Raw genomic sequence first — 14,151 nt, forward strand, 5'->3', positions numbered from 1 at the left:
ATGCACTGAATATTCTGTCCAGTGAACTTAATAGAAACCTTTTCATCTCTACTGATCTCTTCCCCATCTCCTGCGTGAAGTCAATCATGTTCCTTCTATCAACTGTTAATAAAACAATGCAAACAAAAGTGTAAGTAAGGAATGGCACAGGCTGGTGCATACATATGAGTTGCAAAGTACAATAGATTTCAAAAAGGAAGGAGGAGAGCAGGAATGAGGAGGATAGTGAAATGGTGAGGTTGTTTGCTGGACTCTGTTCCAGATGAAGCAGAGTCACTTGCACTTCTTCCTATCTAGTGTACTGCATTTGATGCTCATAATGTGATCTCCTCTATATTAGGACAAACTAAGTGCATATTGGCTGACAGCTTCACAGACCATCTGCATTCAGTAAGCAGGGCTTACCTGTTGCCTGTCACTTCAATTCTCCATCTTGCTCCCAGTTGGACCTATCTGTAGTGGCTTCTTGCATTGTTATAACAAAGTCCAATGTAAGCTTGAAGAACATCATTTCATCTTTCATCTCAGCACAATGCAGCCTTTCGGTCTCGATATCAGATTCTGTAACTTCCTGTGAACGTGTTGTATTTCTTTGTTTGCGTTCCATCTCTCAAACTGTCCTTATTTCACAGCTTTTACAGGTTTTGTTCACTTTTTTCTCTCTCTAACTCTAATAGCAAATTAATGACTTCATATATGGCATATCCCCATAGCAACCCTAGCTTCCCCCCAATCAGAGATATTCCTTTGCCCTAGACATCCATCCCGACCCTCTTTGCAACTTAAAATTAACATGCTTTCTCATTTTGCTTTCACCCAATAAGTAACAAGCAGCAAAAACTCTGATAATTCTTTAAAAGTTACTGACAAGAACATGTATATTTTTCACAAAGTAGTAAAACAGGATTAACAAATTCATTCTAATGCAAATCCAATTAATCTGCTTAATTAAATAAAATGAATACCCAAGTTGTATTTGGCTCTGACAGCCTTTATGTACAAAATCTGAACATATTTGCATCAATTTGGATGGATAAATATTTTAAGTCTAAAACATATATACAACAGCAGCTCTCAGCTAGGACTTAAGAATATCCAGCAACATGGAGCAGGAGCATATGATAGAAACAAAACATGGAAATTAATACAAGAAAAAAAACTTAGAAATATGAAGTATAAACAGAAAATGCTGAAATCTTTTCAGGAATTATTTTCAACTACAGTTCTCTCAGAAGCAATGCTAATGAAATGCACAATTGTGATGGAGTCAGCTATCAAGAACACTTCAGAGTTTGTCTTTTTAAATTTTCATGATGGGACAAATCAGCTGTATCTAAAATCAGATGGATCTGCCTTTCATGAACAAGATGGATCACATCAGGAAGAAAGTCAAACTTGAAAGGAAATAAATAGGCCAGTGGAGCCACCCACCCAGAAATAAGGCATCAAGGGTCAACAGAGATCACCAACATGGGAAAGAACAAAGCATTCAGACATTGATGGATGAACCAAGACATCAAAACAGAGACAACATAAAAGTGTGGAATGGATTTTAATTAAAGCTTTAGACCACCGGATGATGAGACAACATTTTCAATTTAGTTCCCTGTGGGTTTCAGCAACATTTAGTGAAATACCTCATGATAGCGGTGACATGGCATGAAAATCTAGCCTTGCAGCTTCTATTTTGCCCTCATTTAAAAAAATGTTGCAGAGTTATGTTTGAGTCAATTTTCCATAAATTTCCAAGGCTTAGAAGTCATATCAATGTAGTTGATTCTTCCACCGAATCACATATTAATGGCACTTTATGGATAGGGACACTAATATTTGATTTATTGACCCAATGAAATTTATTACCAAAAGCAAGGCCCTTCCACTCTTCACCATCTCATCCTACAGTGCAATCTGGGCAAAAAAAAATGATGCAGATGATAACCACTAGCCAGAGAATATTTTAAGTGGAACACAAGGGAAGAAAGGAGCAAGGACAAGTACCTTCATCCTCACAACTTCTAGTTTTTTTTGAAGTCAATTAATCTTAGTGTTGTCACACCTGTTTTGTAGGCAGACATTCGCAAGTTTTCTCAATCAACAAGGTAAACACCTACTTACTTTGAGTTTGGTAAAAGAATTCCTTTGAAGTTCTGCAATACCATGGGAAGACACGCAGCCTTGCTTTAACATCCCATTTCAATAGATTGCACCTTCAAGAACAGTTCTCCTACAGGAATGCATTGCATGTCTAAATTATCTGCTCTGATCTGGAGTGCATTTTGGTCAATTATTTTCATAACTAGTCAAACAGCCTCATATTTAGTTATGGTGAAGGCTCACACTACAATTTGTTGAAGTTGATGCCAGTTGTGAAAACTAAACATAATCCATGTGATGAAACTCTGATCAGGATGACAAAGTTGTAAAAAAAAATGAGCACCGAGTTAGACTTGTGCTGGATATGCTGAACTCAGAGCACTAGCTGCAATCAGCTTTGGAAATTGGGAAAAATAAAGCAAAGAGCTGGAAAAAAAACCCAGAAAGCAGAGAGATTAATTACAAAATGAAGTAATGGTGCAAGACAAGAGAGGGCAGCAATGGGAAAAATAAAAAAAATTGGTCTAAAGTAGATGAAAATGGGGGGGAATAGACTTATTATCCGAATTAGCACATGGTGGGGTGCAGTGGACTAGTAAATTGGAGGACTGGACTAAGAATCCTGAATTCTAAGTTCAAATCTCACTGCAGCAGCATGTGGAATTTAAATTCAGTTAATCATCTGGAATTGAAGACAAAAATCAGTCAATAATTGGGATAATCATAAAATTGTGAACTGTAAACATCCAACTCGTTCACATGTTTTTCAGGAGAGGAAATCTGCCATCCTTACCAGGTCTAGCCTACATATGATTCCAGTCTCCAATGTCTTAAATGGCTTATCAAGTCACTCCTTTCAAGAACATTTAGGGATTGGCAAAAATTTCTGGCCATGCCAACACAATCAGGTCCTGAAATTAGGTAAATAAATACAGTTGAACCCAGAACTGAGACTGGAAGGTGTCTAGTCAAAAGTTGGTGTGCTGAGATGCCACTCCTTGAACTCACATGGAACTTCAGTGTAACAGTGTAGGAGGCTGAGATCAGAGAAGAAATGAGAGTTAAGATGACAGTGACCAGATGCTCAGACTGAATCAAGATGTGTCGTCCTTTTTACTCTACTGTGGAACATTAGAATGTGCATAGCTAGAATAATAGAATGAAGACATCATCTGGGAGAATGGAATGGAATCCTTAAAAAAAGCAGAGTTGTTGGAAATGCAGTCAAGATATTTGCAAAATCAGTAGACTCATAATGAATGTTAATTGCTAACATATTTTCAGAAATGAGGTCAGAGAAGTCAAAGAGAGGAAGAGGAGATTGCTCATATGAGGTGTATTTCATTCACCACGCAAATGGATATTGCTGTGCACTGTGTGTTTTGAAGTTGATGGTCCACTAACCAGCCCACGTTCACCAGGTTCATATAGAAAAGCAGCCATTTGCAGCTGGTAAGCAGCTGCCAGGAATTGTACTCGTGCAAAACTCGAAGGACAGTTACTACATGTACTACAACTCTAACCCAGACTTTGCACAAATCCAGTTAAATAGGAATGCACAAGAGAATACCTTTTAAAATTGCGTAATTCAAGCTGCAAGAGTTTTACTTTAAGAGTCTATTTGAACAAACATACAAATAAAAACAAGCATCCTAACCAAAATAATATTACCATGCAGCTCATGTTTCACAGGGCACACTTACTCCAGAATATACAAGGAGAGTAATTACACTACAACCATAATCACTACAATTACAAAAGATAATAAAGAGAGATTAACTATTTAATGCTAGTATTTTACCATCCATGCTACAAAAGTGACAAAGCTGTTGTGTTGCTCTTTTTTGCAACTCCTTGAAGCTACTGTTACATGACTAGGTCATTAATGGAAGAATTAATGGAGCACAGTACAAGGTCACCTTATGTGACTGGGGTGCACAGTAGTTACTGAAATGGAGTAGGTTATGAGCAAAGCTTCTTGCTGTTACTGTGCAGTGAAAGATGAGATCTATGCATGGCTCTCACCTGCTCTGCGGCAAAATTTCAGTGCTTGTGGGATCTACTGTATCTCTCATTAAGGTATTCATGTAGAAGCATTACTTTATTTGATTCCATATAGATGAAAATGATGGCTTTAGTAGCTCTCTAACAATCCACAACATGATCTTGAAAATGTTTATTCATTTGCCAGGATTACCTTGCTTGTAAAAAAATCTCTCTCAATTACTACATCTTTCCAAAAGAACCCGAGATGGGAAACAATTGTTACAATCCATGTGGATGGATTATTCCATTCTGATTTAATAACACTTTTCTCAAAATTAAAGACTTCTTTCAAAAAGGCTATGAGAATACAGGGGTCAGACAGATGGAGAAGTTGTGCTTATCCACATTTAACTAGCATTAGAAAAGCTGCAGGTTCTGAGAAATTGAAGTAGAGCCAGAAAATGTTGGAGGTACTCAGCAGGTCAGGCAGCATAGGTGGAGAGAAAAACAGAGTTAGTGTGCCTGGTTGATAACCTTTTGTTCAAACTCACCATTGGTCTTCAATATCAAATCTGTTTCTTTCTCCACAGCAATACAGTCACCTGTCCTATGGAGGCCACAATGAGAGCACCGAATGCAGTAGATGAGCTTGGAGGAGATGCATGTGAATCATTGTCTGACCTGGAAGGGCTGTTTGGGTCCCTGGAAGGTGGTGAGGGAGGTGTAGGGACAAGCATTGCACCTCTTATGGTTGCAGGACGAAGTGCCAAGGGACAGGGAGTGGCAGGTGGGTAGGGTTGAGCAAACCAGGGAGTCACAGAGAGACTACCCACTGTGGAAAGCAGAAGGGAGTGGGATGCTAGAATCTGGAGCAAAAAACAAACTGCTGGAAGAACTCTGCAATTCCAAAAGCATTTGTATTTGGGGACGGGGAGGGGGTGGAGGAGGAGAGGAATTGTCGGCATTTTGGGTTGAGACCTTGCATCAGGACTGAGAGTGGAGAGGAAAGAAAGCTGGTATAAAAGAGGAGAGGGGGATAAGATATCTATCTGTCACATGTACATCAAAACACACAGTGAAATGTATCTTTTGCGTAGACTATTCCGGGGGCAGCTCTCAAGTGTCACCACGCCACCGGCACCAACATAGCATGCCCACAACTTCCTAACTCATACGTCTTTAGAATGTGGGAGAAAACCAGAGCACCCAGAGGAAACCCACGCAGACATGGGGAGAATGTACAAACTCCTTACAGACAGTGGCTGGAATTGAACCCGGGTCACTGGCGCTGTAAAGTGTTACGCTAACCACTACACTACGGTACAAGGGGCCAGTAGGTGACAGGAGTGATAGGTGGACAAGAAGGAGTGATAGGTGGACAAGAAGGGGTGAAGGATGGGGAGCATAAGGAGCCAGGTGGAGGTTGGTGACGTGTCCATTTCAGTCCAGGTCTCAATACCTTGATAAAGCCTCAATCAAGAACAGTGGCACAAGGTAGCTGAATTATTCTACCAGTAATCCAGAGGCCTAGCCTATTGATCAGGGTAGGCAAGTTTAAATCCCACACAAAAAGCTGGGGAATTTAAATTTAGTTATTTAAATAAACTGGAAGAAAAAGCAATACTAACAATGAAATTACCTGACATCTGTAAAACCCATATGGTTCATTTACATCCTTTTGGAAAGAAAATCTGCCACTCTTACCCACTTATCCAGTCTAGCCTAGTTGTGACTCCACGTATAACACCACAGTGTTCTCCTTAACTGTTCTCTGAAGTAGTCTGGCAAATTACATCAAATCCTTACATTACAGCACAAGAATAAAAGTAGATGGACATGAGGCATCAATCCAGAGATTTCATCAGACATAATTAAGCACACATTGCCTGCTGATCCTGTGAATTTCCCCTCACAAACTTGATATGTGCCTGAATTAGAAAAGTTTTCCCATGCAGTCGTTTTACAGAACTACACCTTTCAGCCAAAGTCCCAGTATTTTCCATCACAATCCCTGGATATGTTCCATCTCACTGGCAGGACAGACTCACTAGACAATTCACATCAGTATACAAACTGCATCCTCAACATTGACTCCAAGTTATGTCAAGTCTCTGAGCATCAGGTCAAAGATACGGAAACTTTCTGCTGACTTTGACCTACTGCTGTCCCTTAGTTGATGAATCTGCACTCCTCCACATTGAATGTCAGTTGGAAAAAGACACCAAGCACAATAAGGACAAAATGTACTCTGGGTGGAAGACAACATCATAAAATCACGGAGATACGCAAGGAAATAGGCCCTTCAGCCCACAGAATCTGCGCTGACCACCGACCATACATTTACATTAATCCTACAAACTCCACACAGATAGCACCCAAGGTCAAGATTGAATCTGGGTCTTTAGTGTCACAAGACAATGGCTCTACTAGCCCAACCAGTGTGCCACTTGACAGTGGCTTGGCAGCACCACCACTGATCAAACTGGGCAAAACTGAACTGGGTCTGTCCAATACCGTATGAGAAGAAAAATGAAAAATCTACCCGATCTAATCTACCCAAAGCAGACCCGTCATTCTGCGACAATTTCATTACGAATAATCATCACAAAGACTGTAGAAGCACAGTTCTGCAATACCAATGAGAACATCACCCATCATGTTGGTGTTATTACCACAATCCCAATGCTATTGGTAGAGGGAATAAATGTTTAGGGTGGTTGATAGGGTCCTGGAAGACATCAATTTCATGATATTTGTTGGAATTGGAATCATCCAGGCAAGTGAAGGAAATTTCATTATAGTCCTGATTTATACCTTGGGAGTCAGGAAGTGAGATACTTGCTGCAGAACATCCAACCTTTAACCTGCTCCTGTTGCCAAAGTATTAAGTAGTTGACCCAATCAACGATGAGAAGTGTTGATAGCGGAAGGCTTGGTGATACTAATGCCATTGAATGTCAATGGAATGTTCTAAGAAATGGAAAAAATTAATAGATATAAAGGTGATTAAACTAGGACACAAATCAGAAATAAAAAACTTCAGAGCACAAGAACTGGTTAACATGTATGTGACTGAAACAGATACTTTTTAAGATTTGTAGACTGAAAAGAATCAATTATGCCAACTGCAGGTGCAAAGTCAAATTGAAAGGTATGTTACTGAAACCACTGCACAGGATTATAAAAGCTAAATACTGTTAATGATAAAGTACCATAGAACCATAGAAAAACTACAGCACAGAAAACAGGCCATTTGGCCCTTCTAGTCTGTGCCGAAACATTATTCAGCTAGTCCCATTTACCTGCCCCCCAGCCCATATCCCTCCAGACCTCTCTCGTCCATGTATCTATCCAATTTACTCTTAAAAGTTAAGAGCGAGCCCGCATTTACCACATCAGATGGCAGCCCATTCCACACTCCCACCACTCTTTGAGTGAAGAAGTTCCCTCTGATGTTCCCCCTAAACCTTTCCCCTTTCACCCTAAAGCCATGTCCTCTCGTAAGTCTACAAGAAAACCATGGAAAATGTTTTAGTGAGTTGTGTATACATTGATTGTTAAAAGCTGCGATGTGTCGAAGTGTATAAATGCAGAGACAAAAACATACAGCAAAGACAAGATGGTTTAAATAATGGATTCTAACTTCCACAGATTGAGATAAGCAGAGTAGCTCATATATGCAAGGAAAATTCCCAATGTACATGACAGCTTTCTGCAACAATACTCCTAGCACCAGCTACAGGGTAGCCATATTAGATTTAGAATTAAATAATCAACCAGATTTGGTTAACAGCCTAATAATGTTTGTAGATTTATACATAAACAAATGCAATGTCATCAAGGTCAATATAGTACATCAATACATCACTTAGCCTTCAGGATGATTTTCCAGGAACCAGGAAACTAGATGAATCAGCTGTAAAAGGTGTCATAACATACTGGACTTTCATTGGGCAAGCACCAATGACATAATGCACTCTTGGAGGGCAAGGAGTTTCCGTTGTGACCCTGACAATTCATTGTAATTATAAATGATGTAGGCAATGGAATGGAAAGTCACATATCCAAGTCTGCTAAGACACAGAAACAGGTGGGGTACAGTAGCACAGTAATTACCTTACTGGACTAGTAGTCAAAAGCCAAAACTATTAATCCAGAGACTTGTGTATAAATTGCACCAGTTAACAAAGCCTGTTGTCTTTACCCTGCTTGGCCTTTGACTCCAGACTCCCAACTATGGTTGAAAAGGCCGTAGGAACAACTAGCAATGAATAATAAATTCTGGCCATGCCAGTGATGTCTTCATTTTATGAGCAAGTTAAAAAAAAAGTTGGTGTTGTAGATGGAAGTATTACATTACAAAGAGTTAGCTGAATGGGAAAACAGTGACAGTGTAAGAAATTATAGACTTAAAAAGGAAAGAATAAGAAAAGGAAAGGATAAAGCAAGAAGCAGTAGTGATCCAAGAAGACTTGCAGCCCATATTTATAGATCATTAAATGCCATGGGCAGGTATAAAAGTTGAGCAAAAAAATCTATGGAATGCTGACCTTTACATCTGAAGGACAGAAATACAAAAGGGAAAAAAAAGTTATGCCACAGCTATACAATGGCCTGATTAGGCCACATCTGGATTGCTGGCAGCAGCTCTGGGCACAATACTCTGGTCTTGGAGGCACTATGGATATATAAAGCAATTCTCAATTTAAAATCTGAGGTAGAAGGATTTTTGATCTGGGGAAGAGGCACGTACAAAAATTTAGATCACAGATCAACCCTGATCTCAAAGAATTGCAGAAAAATTTTGAAGAGTTAAGCAAACTACCCTATCGCCAAAGTACCATGACAGACTGTGGTCCTTCAGAAGTGAGACTGAGATGTTTTCAGGATCTAAAGTAAATTTAGAAAAAAAAATCCATTCCTGATATGTTCAAATATAACTTAAGTGAGGGCACAAAAATTGAATCAAGACCAAGCTACCAATCCGATGATTAGCACTAAATTCTTACAGACCCATATGGCTGTTTTCAAGGCCTTATCTTATGACCAGAACCAGTTGCAAGATACAATCTACAATTGTTCTAGGCTTCATTAAATATCAAACAACTGAATAAAATCATACCTGGGAAACAGGAGTCCCTGAGGGGTGTATTTAATAAATTCAGCCATCAGATTTCTGACTACATAACAGATTCAACAAATTACATAGTTCCAGTTATTTCTTTCCAATTTTTTCTCTGAAATTGCATTTCCCCATTTTCTCAGGTTTGGAATCACTGAAGTCACATTAAAGGGAAAGAAATGCTACTTGGAAGCACACCATTTTGTCAAAATTAAGTTTAAATTCACATAACTAAAACTAAAAATATAGTAATCAAAAAGCTGAAGATTAATCATTATAAGACATTACCTTTGGGAGCCTTACATGAGTTAGAAAAAGTGGAGAAGTTTTTATAACTCTTTTGCTAGTTAATTTTCTTGACAGGGCTATGGGTTATATGTGCCTCAGGTGTTATCTGACACTTTCTTCAAATATCATGCTTCATGTAAATGCAAGAGGCAAGTCCGCATTAATACCCAAAAACTGTAAAGTGCATCAAGTCCTGTCTGGTTCCGATCCCAGGGTCAAAACTTTCTCTTAGTGGCGAGCTGCATATTCTTGCTGCTAATTGGAGCAGGGTGACCAGCAAGTTCAGGACTTCTGCATTTGCATGGAGGCCCAAATACCCTGACATTCACGAGATAAATGCTGGTGTAGAACTGTTAGTACTTTGCATCAAGTTTATGTCTGATTACTCAATAGAAAGGCACTCAGATTGAAGAGTAGTAAACTTCTATTGATTCTGCATTGTAGGCATTGGTGGGAAGGCTAATGTTCAGACCTAATTGCATTTGAGAGAGTGGTTCTGAGTCAACTACGTAAGCTGCTGCAGTCCTATCTAGTTTTCCTATTAGCCCAGAGATGTATTTCAATGCCCCAACTGAGGTCAATGAATGTAGCACAGACTATGGATCAAATATAACTGATTTCTATCTGCACAGCTCACTGCTGGGTGTCAAATCTGCATTTCCATTTGGGCTCCACAATGCCACAACTATTGTTTTCAAGAATTGATTTGTCCTTTTGAATTTCCTAAATGGCGAGCTTTCTCATTATTGGAAAAGTGTTTGCTTTACTGAGGATGATTTTTGTGATTGGCCATTGAAATTAGAGTAATCCAATGGAAATACAAAGGAATGAGAAATAACAGTGCCAGACGCCAAATAATTCCGGTGGAGAGAAGTGTAGAAAATAGAAATCCAGCAGGAATATTCCCTGTTCCTCTAAGGGATTGCAATTTTCAAATTATTCTCCATGTATCATTCTATAGAGGCTGCAAGACAATGGCACAGAAATGATTTGAGACTTTCCTGACTAAATTGTGAAGCCAACAAAAAAAATTATTTTCATTAAAGATCACTTCTAATGAAAACAATCAACCTGAATCATTGTTTCTCTTTCCAAATATGTTGCTTAATCTGCAGAGTAATTCTCGCATTTTGTGTTTTTATTCACAACTCCGAATATACTTCTGAGAGTCTCTACATAAGATGGAGCAAATGAACAAAACAGAAATGTCAGTCACTCCAAGTATTTAATGTTCTGTTGAATGCAAGTCAAAAAGTGCAAGACGACTCCTCAGAATCTTTTTTTAAATATACAAAAGATTAGATTACTGTTTTATTGAAACAAGGCATTACATTGTAGAAATGAAATGAAAATTGATATAGTATTAATAGCTGGGAGTATTTCATACGAAGGCTGGGTTTCTTCAATTACTGGTTGTAAGGTTCTCCATGTCTGAAGTGATACTGATAGAAATATGTAAACAGAGTAATGGAACATGACAGGTTTTGTGAGTTTAAGTTCAAGAGGATCCCACACTTTGCTCAAGCAGCTCAGATCAACAAATATTCTAGTCTTACCTTTATGATTAACTGTTCTTAAGCACTGCTTGCTTGGAATGTCCCATAACCTCACTGTCTCATCATGTGATCCTGAAATCAGCAGTGTTCCATCAATGGAGACTGACAAACAAGTCACCTGATTCCTATGGAATGAAGTTCCCAATGAGTTTAATACTATGAAACAAGAAGATACAAATAATACCACCTGTGTTATTCCTTCACCTTCTCCTGTACCCTTGACTTTTACTGAGATATAGTTCCATTAGCACTGACTACCTTCACCCACATCTCCATTGGTCACATGTTGCAATTACAATCATAGCAACACAGAATATTCAACCATAAAGAGATTTGTTAGAAACCTCAATCCACTCCCTTCATTTGCAATTTTGTAGAAGATATTCACTAACAGTTAACAAGAATGTTCGTGAACTGGCTGACTTATCTAGGCCAACCTCGAACGTGTACCCCTACTCGCCCTGAGAAAGTAGTGAGAAACTATCTTCTTGAATATCTGCAGCCCTCCGGGTTAAGGTGCTCCCACAATGGTGTTGAGAATGATGAAGGAACAACAATATATTTCCAAGTTTCCAAGGGGTGAGATTTGGAAGGCAACATTGTAGGTGGTGGTGTTCCAGGCACTTGAAACCTTTATTCTTGATGGTTGAGGTTGTGGGTTGGATGTATGCTCTAGGAGTGGCCTAGATGAATATTCTGGAAATGGTAAGTGCTGCAACTACAGTGAGCTAGGGAAGGAAGTGATTGTTTGGGTTGTGGATAGGGTTCCAATCTAGTGGGTGTCAGGCTTCTTGAATATTGTTGGACCTGTACTCATCCAGGCAACCAGAAAGTATTCTATCAAGTTTGTGACTTGTGCGTAGTAGATAGTGGGAAGAATTTGGGGCATCAAGCGGGCAAGTCAGGTCACTGCACAATATCCAGCTTCTGAGCTGCTGTTGTATTCACAATATTTATGTTGGCCAGCTCAGTTCCTAGGTAGTAGTAACCTTCAGAACGGGGTTGTAACAAGAAAACACAGGATATGGAGAAGGGTGGCAGAAGAGCAGAAATTGAAAGATGTCAATGAAAAGGTTAAAAGGAACAACAAAGCCAGTTTTCCACCAACGTGAAAAATTGAAAATCTCTCTACTAATGACCCTTTTATGGGTTGGGGTGGGGGGGGGGTGGGAAAGAGGCAGCTATACATTAACAATGAACAGGAAGGACATAGATAAAGGGAGAAATAAAATGAAAGCAGTGAGAATTAGGGAGAATGGGAGGTCAAGGAAGAAAAGGGAGTGCTGTTTGGAGCTGGGGGGAAGACAGGCCAAAAGAAAGGAAGATGGGGTTGGGTAGGGGGAGGGTGCTGTGTGGAGAATGCAGGTGGTGGAGAGGGGCCAGGGCAAGGGGAGAGGGTCAGACAAAGAACAAAAGTGTGGGGACAGCCAGAATAGAATAGATATTTACAGATCACGGTCAACATAACTATGAAAGGGAAGTTGTTTTGACAGAGTTGCTTAAGTTCATTGAGGATTTAACAAAGAGATCAGATAAAAAGGATCAGGCGGATGTAATGTATTTGGATTTACAAAAGACATTCAAAAAGGTGCATCATAAAAGGTTGCTGCACAAGAAAACAGCACACCCATGTTGGGGATAACATAATGGCATAGATATGGGATTGACTAACCAACAGAAAACAGAGATAAATGGGTCATTTTGAATTGGTTAGTAACTCGTGGGGTGTCACCCTCAACTATTCATAAACTATATTCATGACTTAGAAAAGTGGACAGGGATGCTGTGGCCAACTTTGCCAATGATACAAGGATAAGTGAATTAGTAAGTTGTGGAGTATACAAAAAGCCTTCAAAGAGAGCTGTAAATGTTAAATGAGTTGGCAAGAAGTTGGCATATAGAAAGTAGCAAGTAATAGCAGTACAACAAGTAATTAAGTCTCATGAAATGTTGGTGTTTATTGCAAACAGTCTGGAGTATAAAAATAAGGAAGTTCTGATGCAACTTTACAAGCTGCTGGCAAGAATGGACCCAGAGTACAGAGTTCAATTTTGGTCTCTATATTTAAAGAAGAACATACGAGCATTAGAGGAAAATGCAGAAAAGATTTACTATGTTAATTCCTTGGAAAACGGGGTTGATTTATGAAGACAGGTTGAGCAGGTTGTCCCGAGAACCAATGGAGTCTATAAATGAGAGGTGATCTTATTGAAACATACAAGAACCTAAGGGGGATTGAAAAGGTGAAGGCTGAGAGGATGCTTCCCCTAATGAGCACATCTAGAACTAGGGAGCAGGGTTTTAGAGTAAGGATCACCCATTTAAGATGAACACAAGGAAAGAATTTCTTCTCTCAGAGAGCAAGGACCCTCTAGAATTCTCTATCCCAGAGAGCTATGGAGGCAGAGTCATTGCATATATTCAAGGCTCAGATGGAGGTGGACAGATATTATCTATCCAGGGCGAAAATGACTAACACGAGGGGACATAATTTTAAGGTGATTGGAGGAAGGTACAAGGGGGATGTCAGAGGTAGGTGTTTTTTTTTACACAGAGAATGGTGGGTGCGTGGAATGCACTGCTGGCAGAGGTTGTGGGGGCAGATACGTTAGGGACATTTAAGAGACTCTTAGACAGTCACAAGAATGATAGAAAAGTGCAGGACTATGTGGGAGGTAAGGGTTAGACAGATATGAGAGCAGGATAAAATGTTGGCACAACATCAAGGGCTGAAGGGCTTGTACTGTGCTGTAATGTTCTATATTTGAACAAGGGAGTCGATAAATATGGGGAGAGCGTGGGAAAACTGTTGAGGCCAAGATCTAATCAGTAATAACTTTACTGAATGGTTAAGCAAGCTAGAGGGGCCAATTGGTCTACTCCTGCTCTTCTTTCTTGCATTGCTCTTTTGTTGAAGGGAAGCAAGAGAAGAAAACACAGAGGGCACTGTGAAATGGCAAAGGGGATGGTGAGAAGAAGTGAAAAAGGGAAGAAACAATGAAAAAGGTAGGAGATAGACCCAAGGGAATAGAGAAAAGCAGAGGGGAGAGCATCCACAACTTGCATTTAAATAGCATCTCTGATGATATGAAATGCTCCATTGTA

The 14,151-nt window shown here is 39.5% G+C and overlaps 1 protein-coding gene across 3 annotated transcripts in view; it reads right to left on the minus strand.

Moving 5' to 3' along the window:
• The window catches only part of wdr18 (WD repeat domain 18), a 127,894-nt gene that overhangs the window by 33,302 nt on the left and 80,441 nt on the right, over window positions 1–14,151 (minus strand). For all 3 annotated transcript variants that reach the window (XM_052037780.1, XM_052037779.1, XM_052037781.1), the window contains one exon: window positions 11,047–11,171. In XM_052037780.1, the coding sequence (XP_051893740.1) occupies window positions 11,047–11,171 (125 nt within the window). The remainder of the gene's footprint in view (window positions 1–11,046; window positions 11,172–14,151) is intronic.

Source organism: Pristis pectinata, chromosome 24, assembly GCF_009764475.1.
Source record: "Pristis pectinata isolate sPriPec2 chromosome 24, sPriPec2.1.pri, whole genome shotgun sequence".
In the NCBI taxonomy this organism is placed as follows: domain Eukaryota; kingdom Metazoa; phylum Chordata; class Chondrichthyes; order Rhinopristiformes; family Pristidae; genus Pristis; species Pristis pectinata.